Source organism: Liolophura sinensis, chromosome 7 (assembly GCF_032854445.1).
Source record: "Liolophura sinensis isolate JHLJ2023 chromosome 7, CUHK_Ljap_v2, whole genome shotgun sequence".
Lineage (NCBI taxonomy): Eukaryota > Metazoa > Mollusca > Polyplacophora > Chitonida > Chitonidae > Liolophura > Liolophura sinensis.
Genome location: NC_088301.1, coordinates 56681815 through 56696009, shown reverse-complemented (window position 1 = coordinate 56696009; position 14195 = coordinate 56681815). Strand labels below are relative to the sequence as shown.

General features: G+C 36.5%; 1 protein-coding gene across 1 annotated transcript in view; it reads left to right on the top strand.

The window, feature by feature from the left end:
• LOC135471322 (tudor domain-containing protein 1-like) overlaps positions 1-13535 on the top strand; it is a 33521-nt gene extending 19986 nt beyond the window's left edge. Inside the window, exons 3-9 of the mRNA XM_064750505.1 lie at positions 238-336; positions 1393-1584; positions 3180-3231; positions 10209-10350; positions 11292-11449; positions 11740-11796; positions 12730-13535. Coding sequence (XP_064606575.1) covers positions 238-336; positions 1393-1584; positions 3180-3231; positions 10209-10350; positions 11292-11449; positions 11740-11796; positions 12730-12862 — 833 coding nt within the window. The 3' untranslated portion in view covers positions 12863-13535. The remainder of the gene's footprint in view (positions 1-237; positions 337-1392; positions 1585-3179; positions 3232-10208; positions 10351-11291; positions 11450-11739; positions 11797-12729) is intronic.
• Positions 13536-14195: the final 660 nt, after the last annotated feature.

Sequence of the window (14195 nt, the reverse complement as noted above, 5' to 3'; positions counted from 1 at the left end):
ATATCAATTCTTTGTCTAAATTTGTGGAATTTATACCCTTTTTTTTTAAATCTGTCCTTTGGGACAAAACAGCCAATGTGTCTGTCTGAATTGAAATCATGAAGGTTTATAAAAATCTCTTCAGACAAAAAGAGGCAGTAGAATTATAATACAGGTACAGTAGCTGTTGTTTGATAGGTCAGTGGTGTTCACAGCAAAGGTTTACTCATGTATATTATAACTTTCCTCCAATGACAGAGGTAAAAGATGAAAGCAACATCTGTAAATTCTTTAGGAAAAGATCAGGATGCTCGCGAGGAGAGCGATGTCCTTTTCGTCATGTTGCACCTCAGCCAGGTGAGTTCTGATTCAGTTTCACAATAACCAGGTTAGTGAAATTCTGTTCAATGGAAAAGACAACCAAAGGATTCTGCATACAATGTAGTGTTAAAGTTTAAAACCACTGTGGTTATTTCAAATATCTTTCCTACATGTAAGCATAAGTACAAATGTATTTCAAAAACCAAGTGATTTTCAGAATTGACTTATAAAGATTTGTACGTTGCTCCTGAAAACTTGTACTTACACAATAAAAATGACTTCAACAATTTTCTCTTTTACTCTTTCTTGTAGAGTAAGTAGACTGTATTTTTGTACATCTCTTCACTATATCTCCAAATCAACCAAGATTTCAACCAATACCTGAATTGTTGTTACCGTTATTAAATGTAAATTGTAAGTTGGGTTCCTCAAAAATGACGTGTGTGTTTATTTCACACTTGGCCATCGTTCATTTTAAACATAAGTACCGGCAGTTGTATAGTTGATGAGAAAAAAATGTTTAAAAATGGCAGCAGGATGCGTATAATGTGTTGACTTTCAGGTTTTGTCTGAAGTCTAAAATAATATGGAAAGAATCAGCTCATTCTAGTAGATGCAATAAAGTTTAATGTGTAATATAAATTAGGCATTAAGTGCTCTTCACGACTAGTAGCAAATAAAAGCCCTTGTGCTACGCTAGAGTGGTTCTAAGGATACAACTTCCAGCTGTCAAACTGAAACAGAACCTGTCATAATTTATTGATACTTCGCTTAGTTCTCGTGTTCCATCAAGTGCTTACACAGAGGAAAAGGCTGATTGTACCGCCTCAGCGTGAACTTTTAAATCGGTAAATAAGTGGTTGTGGGGAAACGGCAAACAATGTCAGTGAAGTCCAGTTTTTGGCACGCCTGACAATGTATAATAAATTTCTATCCATACATTGTATATCAATAACACTACTGAAAGTAAAGCCTAGCTACTTACAACAAGGCTTGCGTTGATCTGTGGTGACAAGGTTAGAAATGATTCTTGCGAAAGATCACATTTGGGTTGTGGTGCATCTTTGAAAGTTTGTGTGTAAACAACCACAGGTACATACACTCAGGACCAAGTGAAGGTGTATGTGGACACGGAGAATGAGCTTAGCATCACGCTGCCGGAGGAAGGTCGTTGGGTGGGTGTGCAGATCAGAGCCATTTACAGTCCACACTGCTTCTACATCAATCTGCCATGGGGAAACAGATACCTCACAGAGGCTGCATCATTGAATCCTGAAACACAAGGTATGGAATTGCACTTTGCAGACCTTCATATTCTGCACTCAGTATGTTTCTTTGCTTTACAAGCTGTAATCTATTAATTCAGCACTGAATGATGTGAAAAATAGCAATGGGCATACATGTACAACAATGTAGTTCATTAATTATATTTGTGACCAGACACCAGTTATAAGACTGTTGTCCTGTAGTTTCATTTCAACTCATTTGACCTTGGGATGTTCGGACTAATGGGTTGATCTGATGACAAAGTATAGTGTTAAACAGCAATAAAATAGATAAATAAAGTGGATGTCCTGAGAAAAGCCACAATTAATATTGTTTAAATAAGTGAAATGTTTTTCTCCTCCTCTTCTTTGTTGGGAGCTTAAGAAACCGCTAGATTTTGATGCACTGTAATTCTTCAACCTATTTGCATGTTTGCAAGGTGTTTATATAGTCATATTCTGAAGGCATTATACTGTCTAGACTGATAATATTACAGTTTTGGGGTAAACCAATGTTTTCTCTCCGAAATAAATTTTAAAATATGCATAAATTACACTGAAAGTTACTCTTTGAGTTGCGAAAAGATGGAGCCATTATGATCCAGTAAGTTCTGTAAATTTGTTCTAGTGGTTCTATTTTCCAGCATAGTGGTTAGCCTTTAAATAAAGTATTAACATTTTAACTGAGCAAGTACCCACCTAATGCGGTTGACTTTGCCCATTTAGTTGGAGGAAACTCTAACAGTTAGTGTCATTAAATATTCATAGCTGACGAGACTGGACTTGTATTCGATAACCATTTTGAACCTGATGGAACCCTGAATTGCAGATTCAATATGATAAATTCTGTGATGAAATTTAAATGAATTGGAGATAAATGGTTGCTGAGGGTGTAAAAGTGTTATTTGATTTAAGGAAGAACTAGCTACTATAAATCTTCAACCTTTTCAACCATTAAAGTACATTTTTCAGTGGAATTTATGCATATAATTATTATGAGAATGATATTAAAAATGATTTGATGGGCGTCATGAAAGATGCAAACTTCATAAAACTATGTACATTATTTTCCCACACCACATAGTTATCTCAGAATGTTTCAAAATATGGGCTGCAGAGGTGGTTCCAGAGGTTGAAGAATTAAGATAGTGAAGTTTTGGATTTGTAAAGTGTACAGGAGTTCATGCGAACTTGTTTCACATGCCAACAAGGCCACATTCGTATCCAGCTCTGTGCTTCAGATGGTACCGTACTGGTAAAGTGTTTGATTTGTAGATTCCCCCATTACTTTTGTGGGGACTTAGTGACAATAAGTAACAGTTAAGTGGCATTTTACGCAGTTTACCATCATCAAAGACCACTTGTCTTCCACCCATATCATGGACTTAGTTGTATCTGTATGTTGCACCTTTTTAAGAATTCTTCAAATGTCACTCCCATTAAACAGAAATTCCCTGCTTACACATTAAGATTTGAAGAAAGCAGATTCGTTTTATAGCCACTCACCACTCAATTCTGCTGACCGATCTCTGAATTATATTGGTTTTCTGTCTAGAAACAAGTTTGTCAGTGCGTGATCTAACAAAGCTAATCAGTATTTACTTTGCTTTGCAGGTGATGAAGTTAACTCTGAAATGGATTTGACAGATCTGGTACACTTCATGACGTAAGTGGTTGAGTGTTGACAGTGACATTTTCTTTAACTTTGCTTATCTGTCCGATTCAAAGAAAACACTTGTCATTCTAGAAAAAGTAAGTGAAGAAGAAATTTTAGTAAAAATAGCTGTGGTTTAGATGTAATTGTTGTGATAATGTACAAGGACTATTACCTATAAGGTGTCACTGTGAGATGTCCTGTCCCTTCATCTTGTTAATTGATAATTTCTGTACAGGTACTGAAGCACATCTTGTGAAATCATGCCAATGTGCACCTGAGAGTCCAAGTGGGGATACACCTGACATTGATGTGTCTCTTAGGAATAGACCTGCTGTGTAGTTTCTTTTGTATTATTCTCATTGGAAAAATTTTTCAGCCTTTTCAAATTTGTGCAAACTATACTCCATTTTTTTCAAACATTTGTGCAGTCATCATATTTGTGAGAACTTAGACAACCATCAAGCCTAACAGTTTTATTACAGGGATCAGTTTACATCACAGGTTGCCTTTGTTTACTCATTAGCCTGTAAACTAACTGGTTAGGCTCACAGAATCAGAAGTATATAGGTTTGTTCACATGTAAATGTTTTACAAGGCAAAACTAGTGTGTCTGTCTGATAATTGCAGTGTATGGCGTAATGCCAGTGTTATATGTATCAGTATGTTTGTTATAGTCCATATTATGTCCAGAAGGCTTTGAAAGGAAACAATGATACACATGGATACGTCTCAGCCAGAGACATATACTGGTGAAAAAACTGCTCTCAGTACATGTAAATGTGCTTTTTGAAAACAGAACAAATTTAAGATTGCACAGAACAAGATTAGGCAGTTATAAACCAATAATAGATAAAATGGAGCCTTGGAAATTTGTTTTGTATATGCAGCTACAGTTTCTTGGTGAATACATTAATACAGAGGTGACAATTTGCCAAGACTTTTCGCAGATGCCATGGTACATGTATCTTGATTGCCAGTATCATTCCTACGTGTATGTCTACCATATCCATGTAAATGGGAATATTCTTGTGTAAGCATTTATTTAGGTGGTGCTGGGTTTCCAAGCAAAGCTCAGATTATTTTTTTTTTTCATTTTGTGAGAAAACTGCATGTCACAGCTGTTACCTTCATTACACAAGTTCATTACCAAATCTCTTAGGTCACCTGCTGTAGTGTAAAACTTTACCCACCTGTGACCCACTTTTCTGTTGTTTTGGGGCAGTCTGGAAATCTAAAAAAAATTTCTTCTCCAAAACCGCTGATCCGATTGCATTGAAAGTTGATGTGCATGTACGAAACTACTGGGGGTATCAAGGTTGAAAATTTTATGTAAATTGGTCGAGAAATGTGGAAGCTTGCTATTGGTTGCTTTGGCCTTGTGATGATCTGTGAATGAATTTTGAAAAAGCAAGATAGGAGTTAGATGAAGTTTGGCCTGCTGAATACAACTGCGGTTTTAGTTTTTTCCCTACAATATATAGTTTTTTTTTAAATTGTAGTTACATCTCATTTCAGTCTCATTTTTCAAATGTCATGTTGCCGGACACTGTGATAGCTATGAAGCTGAAAATTGGTCAGTAGATAGATCAACCACAGATCTTCGTTTTCGACTGTATGACCGCAGAGCTACTACTGATAGTTTTTTCATTGAAATGTGTTTAAAAACTTGTTATTTAAATGCATGGTCAGCATGTAAAATTGCAATATCTCCAAAACTGCTAAAGGTAGAAAAAAAAACTTGGCATTTTTAATAGTCAACATATGAAGCAGCTTTGGTGTTTTGTTTTGTTTGGCCAGTCACATGATTTAGTAGCCATTTTGAATTTTATTGATAAGCTTAAAGCATCTTTTTCCGTGAATAGGCTAATGATCTTTATATTGATGAAATTTCACTTGCAGGTTTTAGGTGGATTGCCGTACCTATATTGTACAAAAGCTTTTTGTTGGGTGTGTAAGTTGTGCTGTAACTGACCAATGAAATTAGCTTAAAAGTAGGTCAAGTCTAAAAACTGCTCAAGAGGCTTATATAAACACATAAGTCTAGTACTGCTTGACGTCCAAACATACATACAAACATTGACAAGATGTCTCATTCAAATAACACAAGATCTTCGTGCTAGACTGCATGAAACCTGTTCACTGTAGAGTGCTGGATACAGGGCCTGTATTCTTATTCAGTCTGGAGACAGGAGTAGTAGATCAAAGGAACAATCTCTCAGCTATTTGAGAGCAGTTGTTTTTTGTTATTTTTTGTTCTTTTTACTGCCCCAATGAACATCTTTTTTGCCTCGGTGAACATGGCCCCTAGTAGTCACCGGTTCAAATCATGTTGATTCTTGCCAATCTTTGTTCTCTTTTTTTCTTCAATGACACCAGTCTACCAGTCATAGCAGCCTGGAGTTCAAATCCAGTATTTGGCAATGCTGATTCCTAATCTGCTTTCGGATTTTGCCCAGGTTCATAGCCGGCGACCAGATCGTCTGTCTGTAGGATGGGCAATTCCCACAAGGAGACAGAAAGACATTGTGAAGATGGGCAGAAAGATGGGTGTCAAAAAAATCACAAGGAATTTTCCTCTTATATATAAATATGCATAGCATTTAATCAGTGATATCATGAATATGTTTTATAATCCAATCAAACAGAAGAAACGCTTGTGGGAGCTGGAGAGTAAAGCCAAGGGAAATAATGGCTTATTGCCAAGCAGGGGCTCATTCGGATGATAAAACTTTGCACAACATGTTAATGTAGGCTGTTATCGCTTGTGTTTGTTCTTCTGTTGTGTATTATGTGCTTTGAGAATTCTGAGACTGTTGGGTAAGATAAAATTTTCATGGCCTGTTATCTTGCCTCAGGTTGAAAAAAGAAAAGATGGCAGACGTTGAGTTGTGTTGTCTGATTTGAAAGTTTAAAGATTGATTACCTTCAAAAGACGGAACTGGCTTTGACATGTAACATTTTGGGCACTTTAGAGTATGGGTGGATAGCAAAACTAAGGTAGGGTTCGAGCCGTTTTTTTTTTAGTGAAATTGTCTGCGTGGAAGTCTGTATGAGAGAAGCTGGGCTTTACACTAGGAACGTACAGCTTAGCTTTGGGCTAATAGATCAACCACCCGCCACAGACATAACGGGCAGGCAGTAAATATGAAAAAAAGTACGAAATTTTGCACGAACAATTAAGTGGAGATTTTGTTTTCCTCTTTTTAATAGTAAATGTATGAATTGTACTGGAATATTTCAGTTTGTGTAATAAACTTGAGTGATATTTTCAATTTATTAAGTATGTTTGGGACTTAGTTCTCGTCATGCCATAAACATGTGAGTTGTCCACCACCTTGACATTTTGTAAGTTTGGCGAAGCCTAAAGCTAATTTCATTTTCCACCTTTAACCAAGAGTGACTTGTGAGGTCATAACAAACATCGTAAGTGATCTAAACTGAGAATTTTAGCTTGGTTGTCCTGTAATTGGGGCAGCTGAAACAAGGACAGACCATGTTGAAACAGTGTTTAACAGAACTGCAAATAAAAAAAAATAAAACAAAAACTATACAGACTTCAGAGAAATTCATTTGTTATAAACAATTCCATTTACTAGTATGTTATAAAATACAAGAATCTTGACTGGCAACTGTCTTTTCCCATTGTGATTGCTCGTAGGACCTGTAGGCCTACTGGTACATATAGGCAATGGGCAGTGACCACATAGATTACACTTGATTTATAACACGGTCGGTGGATTTGTCCCCCAACAAGCACGTAATAATGAAGGAGGGGTGTATAGTCACACGGTATGTTCTCTTAACTGGTGCTTAAATAATTTTAGAGGAGCATATCATTTGCTGATGATACATTTGGATGTTGAGACACTTTCATCTTAATACTTGCTTGAGGAAGTGTAGTCACACTGTATGTTGTCTTAACCAGTGCTTAAATAATTTTGGAGGAGCATATCATTTGCTGATGATACATTTGGATGTTGAGACACTTTCATCTTAATACTTGCTTGAGGAAGTGTAGTCACACTGTATGTTTTCTTAACCGGCGCTTAAATAATTTTAGAGGAGCATATAATTTGCTGATGATACATTTGGATGTTGAGACACTTTCATCTTAATACTTGCTTGAGGAAGTGTAGTCACACTGTATGTTGTCTTAACCAGTGCTTAAATAATTTTGGAGGAGCATATCATTTGCTGATGATACATTTGGATGTTGAGACACTTTCATCTTAATACTTGCTTGAGAAAGTGTAGTCACACTGTATGTTGTCGTAACTGGAGCTTAAATAATTTTGGAGGAGCATATCATTTGCTGATGATACATTTGGATGTTGAGACACTTTCATCTTAATACTTGCTTGAGGAAGTGTAGTCACACTGTATGTTGTCTTAACTGGTGCTTAAATAATTTTGGAGGAGCATATCATTTGCTGGTGATACATTTGGATGTTGAGACACTTTCATCTTAATACTTGCTTGAGGAAGTGTAGTCACATTGTATATTGTCTTAACTGGAGCTTAAATAATTTTAGAGGAGCATATCATTTGCTGATGATACATTTGGATGTTGAGACACTTTCATCTTAATACTTGCTTGAGGAAGTGTAGTCACACTGTATGTTGTCTTAACTAGTGCTTAAATAATTTTGGAGGAGCATATCATTTGCTGGTGATACATTTAGATGTTGAGACACTTTCATCTTAATACTTGCTTGAGGAAGTGTAGTCACACTGTATGTTGTCTTAACTGGTGCTTAAATAATTTTGGAGGAGCATATCATTTGCTGATGATACATTTGGGTGTAGAGACACTTTCATCTTAATACTTGTTTGAGGAAGTGTAGTCACACTGTATGTTGTCTTAACTGGAGCTTAAATAATTTTAGAGGAGCATATCATTTGCTGATGATACATTTGGATGTTGAGACACTTTCATCTTAATACTTGCTTGAGGAAGTGTAGTCACATTGTATATTGTCTTAACTGGAGCTTAAATAATTTTAGAGGAGCATATCATTTGCTGATGATACATTTGGATGTTGAGACACTTTCATTTTATCACTTGCTTTAGGAAGTGTAGTCACATTGTATATTTTCTTAACTGGAGCTTTTTGCTGATGATACATTTGGATGTTGAGACATTTTTGTATTAACGTTTAATTGTTTGAGCAAGTGTGGCTGTTATGGGGCATTTTCACAGCACAAACAGGAACACTTGCTTGAGAAAAAATGTTTAAAAAGATGCTTATGTTTTATGTGTGTTTGTGTACGTGCATGAAAAATAAATACATGTATTCATTACTCACTGCACCAAGCCAAGGACATGTAAGCTTGATTGAACATGGTGGGATTTCAGAAGAGTTCTTATTGATTTTAAACTTTTATTGATTTTTTATGTAAACAAACATAATAAATGATATTTGTTATCTTTAACATTTTCCCTAGTTATTTGTTAAGCAAGGGAATAATAGCATATGGTATGGTTGAGTTTTTTTGATAATTAGATCCAGAAAATTCTTAGAATGCATGTCCAGCCGTTTCAGAACCCAGAGCTTCCACTGACCTAGGCAGGCCCGGACCCCGGCCTGAGTTGGCTGGGATAGTGTACTGGCACTTTTTCAGTCCTGGCCAAGACACTGATTTTGCCTATCTTTGTAACTGTGGTCAAAAAACTTAAGTTTTCAGTTATGTAATTTCAGTGGCCTGTAACTCGAAAACTATGGTAGCTAGAAATGTGAAACTTGCACCAGATTGCAGCCCACAACATGCTCTTTCGGCACTATGCCGACGGATTTGAGCTGTGATCAATAGTTTTCTCACAAGATATGTTTAAATGACCCTACTTCAGAAATAGAAATGTAAGTTTGTGCATTTAACATAGACTTTGAACGTAACTGTGTATTACTATACATGTACTGCATGTTAGCACATAAATGAAGGGTAATTCTCAACAATCCCGACGGTATTCCCCCATACCCCTGTGCTATCAGGAATATAAGTCCAAAGTCATGGCGAAACATACAAAAAATGTCTATCCACACATGTGCCTTGAGTCACGATGAGCGCAAAACATGTTCCTTTTATTAGGCCAAATTCAACCATTAAAGAAATATCACAGTTTACAGTTTCTATTCAGCTCTAGACCTTACGTGCCCGTAAGAAAGAGACAGGCTTTAGGATGCCACACAGAAAAGTAACAACGAAATCATACGCCATGACTTAAGACTGAAGACTTTTTTTTTAAAAGAAAACGACACACAACACTGCATATTCCTTTTAACTATTCAGACCAAAATTTCATATCTTTAAAGGCTCCTAGCATTTCCTATCACCTGCGTGCACTCTGTTTACTCTGCCTGCTCTGAAAACTCAAGTGAGCCGAGGCAAAGCAGATGGGACACTAGAGTGGGGTGATTGCACACCATGTGTCGAGCAACCTGAAATTTGCATACTTAACTAGGTGCGCTGATCGCCAAGGCCTAACTCAATCAAGATGCTGTGGTTGTTTTCAGCACTAGACTCATTGTATGTGATATCTGGTATTGTGGTGTTCAAACCCAGTTGATTATTTTCCATTTTTGTCATGCTTTTTCTCCATGTTACCTGTTTTTGTAAATACTGTTACAACTTGTACATGCAGGTTGAATTTCCTAATGTCTGTGTACTTCGGCAGTTAAATAAAGCTACACGTTGTTATGTGTGTTACCATCTGTCGGTAAACATGTTTTCCAAAGCTAAATTTTTCCTATCATGGCAAATTACTTCAGTGCATTACTTTCATAGTGTTTTGTTACTTGACATTCCATTGGGCCTTAATGCTTGACAACTGGTATCGCTGTAAGCAAGGTAACAGCTTTAATGGATTTTATTTTTACACTTTTAAGATCACTGTGATGACTTTATAGACCAGATCCAGATAGGGATATAACAATATAAAAATTTTCAAACTAGCAAATATCAACTGTTAAATATAAAATGTCTTGCAGGACACATTACAATAGTTGTCAATTCAAGGGCAACAAGATGCTGTTACCAGCCATTGGAGAGATCGTGGCTGCCAGGTTCACCTGTGATGACAAGTGGTATAGAGCGAAAGTCATCTTCAGCGAGAACGAGAAAAATGTGAAGGTAAATTGTGGAAGAGGCAGTACTGTGAAGAGATGGGACACAAATGCCTGTCACCTCAGAAAACTGTTCATGTATTAGGAACATTGCGCATGACTGGCCACTGCACTTAGTTCAAACATGTACATCTACAAGGATTTATCAATTATCATGCTTCTGTTCTGCCCACACTCATCATTTGATATTGATATAACCTGACCACGTTATCCAAAGTGATTGTTGTCTGTGGCAATTGACCCTGTTAACAATAAATGTTGCCTGAACAGAAAATTGAGAAAGAATCATCCAGGTGATGAAATGTAGAAGCAAGCAGTGTGCAAAGGGACATGTCATTATATACAAGGGATGAATGATAAGTTTGTTCATTTTTTTGGTTGAGCAAAGTTCGGTGTTCTGAAGGGTTTATATAGTCCATCACTGCAGTGGTAATGGAAAACAATATGCGGTTATGGCCCATGACCAAGATAGGCATATATGGCCTTCTGGATGTTGTCTAAGGAAAGATAACTGTGATACAGCTCCTGTACTCAGTAGTGTAATAAATTGAATTATCTCTCTGAGTTATCCTCCCTTAGACAACATCCAGGTGATATTATGGGTCATAAATGAGTATAGCTTCTCATCAAGAAGGGGACAATTGTGTCTGAAAATAACGTTATTAGGTTTTAAAAACTGGGTCACTCTACCTTACACTGAGAACTTCTCAATCACTTATTGTGTATGTTTCATATTGGTGTTTAAATTACCACTTACATTTACTTAAATTTACAAAAAAAAAATTGAAGCTTGGTATAATATGTTAATTAAAGCTAGACATGTTTAAAAGGTTTGGTAGGAGGTATTTGTTAAAGCCTCTAGTAGAAATCCTTACATTAATGTCGTGAGTTACCATTTTGAGGAATGGGGCATGGAGTGGTGATCATTTGCAAATGCAATTGTTGCAGGTATTCTACTTGGATTTTGGTAACGCAGAAGTACTTTCAATGGCACGCATCCACCCAATTGAGCCTCAGTTTCTTCAACTGCCATTTCAAGCAATAGAGTGTACTCTGAAAGGTGTGGAGCCAGTAAGTGGACAAAGCATCTGGACAGATGATGCCATGTGAGTTATTAGTTCAGTTTTGTATTCATGTGTGTCCTGCAGACAAGCTCCTTGGTACACATGTAGCTGTGCTACCAAATCAGAGTGTCATTAAGCTGTGAAGTACATTGTTCTGCACAGCCAGGAATGTGCATAACTTTTGAATGATCCAGGTAGTTTTCAAAACAAATACTCAAGTAAACCAGGAAATAATGAAAATGAAAAATATATACTGTACACAATGGATGTCCTATCAGGCTAAACCATGTCTGCTAATTTAAATTGTAGTGTCATCATCATTTTTGTTTCAGTCGATGTTTTTCGGACCTTGTCTTGGAGAAGTCCCTTATTGCCTTTGTCAGTAAGAGGTGTGTATATTAGGATTTGAATCGAAGATGATCACTGTTGTTGGCTTACCTGTGAAAATACAGGTGTAGCTAATGTCATGTTGTCGGCTTCAAATAATAGCAGAAGAAATGTTAAGGTATATGTTATGGGTGGTATCTTAGAAAGTATTTTACATATTGAGCTCTGGTTTTGCATACGTGCGAAGCATATTTGCATAATTACCCAAGGGGGATGGCGAATCGATGATATTCTGTGTCAAATAAATTATCATAAAATTACAAAATTCATAACTCACTATCTTGTGTGTATTTACAATCAAAGTAAATGTTGTATCTCAAAATCAGCTATGTTGATCTTAGGTTTTGAGTAGATGTAAAGCAAATTAATGTGCATCGTTCATGGCCTGTGTCAAATTTATCACCGTAAATTACAAAATTCACAACTTCAGAATTGGTGTTACGGTAAATGCTAAGGGTGGTATCTCAACGAGTAGTGCATGTATTGAGCACAGGTTTTGAATAGATGTACAGCACAGTAACACGAGGAGGATGTTCCATTGTTAATGCTCTGTGTTAGTTTGGTTGCCATGAAATTTAACAACTTAGTGTGATGTGTATTTGAATCAATTTTAAGGCAGATAATACATGTGGGATCTCAGAAAGAACTTTGTGTCATTAGGTGAGGTTTGCATCAATTTGATGGACAATAACATAAGGGGATGTTACATTGTTGATGCCCTGTAACTATTGTAAAAGTAAACATGTCATGACTTGCTGTAGTGTCTTTTGTATTAGAATCAATGTTAAGGTAAATGCTCTACCCTCTTCTCAGTTTACTGCTTAATGAAATTGATTCGTATAATATTAATAGAACATATGAAATGAAAATGGACTGTAATTGCCAGTTTGGTGGAATACCTGTATGTCCTGACATAATGGTTTCCCTGCTTTCAGGTTTGTGGACATGACTCGTCTTGAGCTCAGTCTGTTTGACCCGTCCAGGAGCTGTGGATGTATTGTTAAGGCATTATGCGCAGCTGGCTATTCTCAGCCGGTTATGGCCAGAAACAAAGAGACAAAAAGCTGAGGAAAATTTGCGAGTGAAGATTGCAGCCAAGAAGAGATACGAGGTTGCAAGGCTGATACAGTTACATTGTGAATTGGATTGTTTGCAGCTCTTAAATCACAATTCACATGTCTGAGACGCTGTTGTTGTCATGGTGCTAATGGCCATTGGGTATTGACTTTATTCATTTGGCCAAAAATATTTGTGTCTACAGATAAACTGTACGAGACATAAGGTGCTGTGTGATTTACAGAGTTATGCATTACTGACCCAATAGGATATGATGTACTGATACCTTGTGCAGACACTGTTGCAAAGCATTTGTCAGGATTCTTTGTTTTTTGGTTGTAAATTATAGATATTAACACCATAGTAACTTTCTTTTTTGGAATATTTTCACAGCATTGCACGAGATTTGTCTTTATAGCTGTTTCACTGGGTAAATTTTATGACTTGCGTTTAGGTATACATTGTATTATGTTAAAGATAATACACAGTTAGCGCTAGCTGATATGCAGAAGAAAAATCGTCTTATTTATATTACACATCGCAATTTTTTTTTATTCAACTTGATGTATTGAACACTGCTTTTTTGATTTTGACACCATGAGTGTTATTCCTTCAGTTTCTTTGCTTCTTATTTTACATGCTGTATTTATTTTGGGTTTAATAAACATTTCAGATTGATTTTCTTTTTTTAATATTCTGTCTCTTTGTATAAATTATTTGCAAATTTATTTTTTCCTGCCTGTGGTAAATTATTGACATGAATTTCTTGTCGAAACATTTCTAAGTTGCTTTGTTATTTGGCAGTAACCAAGTCACCAGCAGGATAATCCCTATATTTTTGAAGTTGCAAGCATTATTTACTACAAATCAAGACATTTTATAGCAGGGCACTCAACAGTTACTGCACAATACCATGCAGATGTCCCAGAATGTTCTGTGTGACTTCTGTGCAATACTTTGAGCTTTATGACTACAATAAGGCGTTGCCTTAAACTGATCATTATTCAAAGACATCAGATTGTTTAATAGTGTATTGTACAATATTGGACTTTTCTTCACAGTGCCACACAGCTCAGCTCTGTTTCAGTGCTATGTGGTTGTTGATTTTATGGTTGCAGCTTTGCTGAGTGTCTGAAAGTAGACAGTGGATCAAAATGACTTCTTAGCACTGAAAATCACTTGACACCACAACTGTGATTAAGTGAATATGTCCAAACAATAACCATGCAGGTTTGTCTCCTCTCTAGTTGTCTGCCTCCAGTGGCTTCTTTCCCTCCCCAGTACTCATTGTGACAGTTTTCCCAACAAGCCAAATGGTTACATTATTTGCCTCAATTCCAATAAT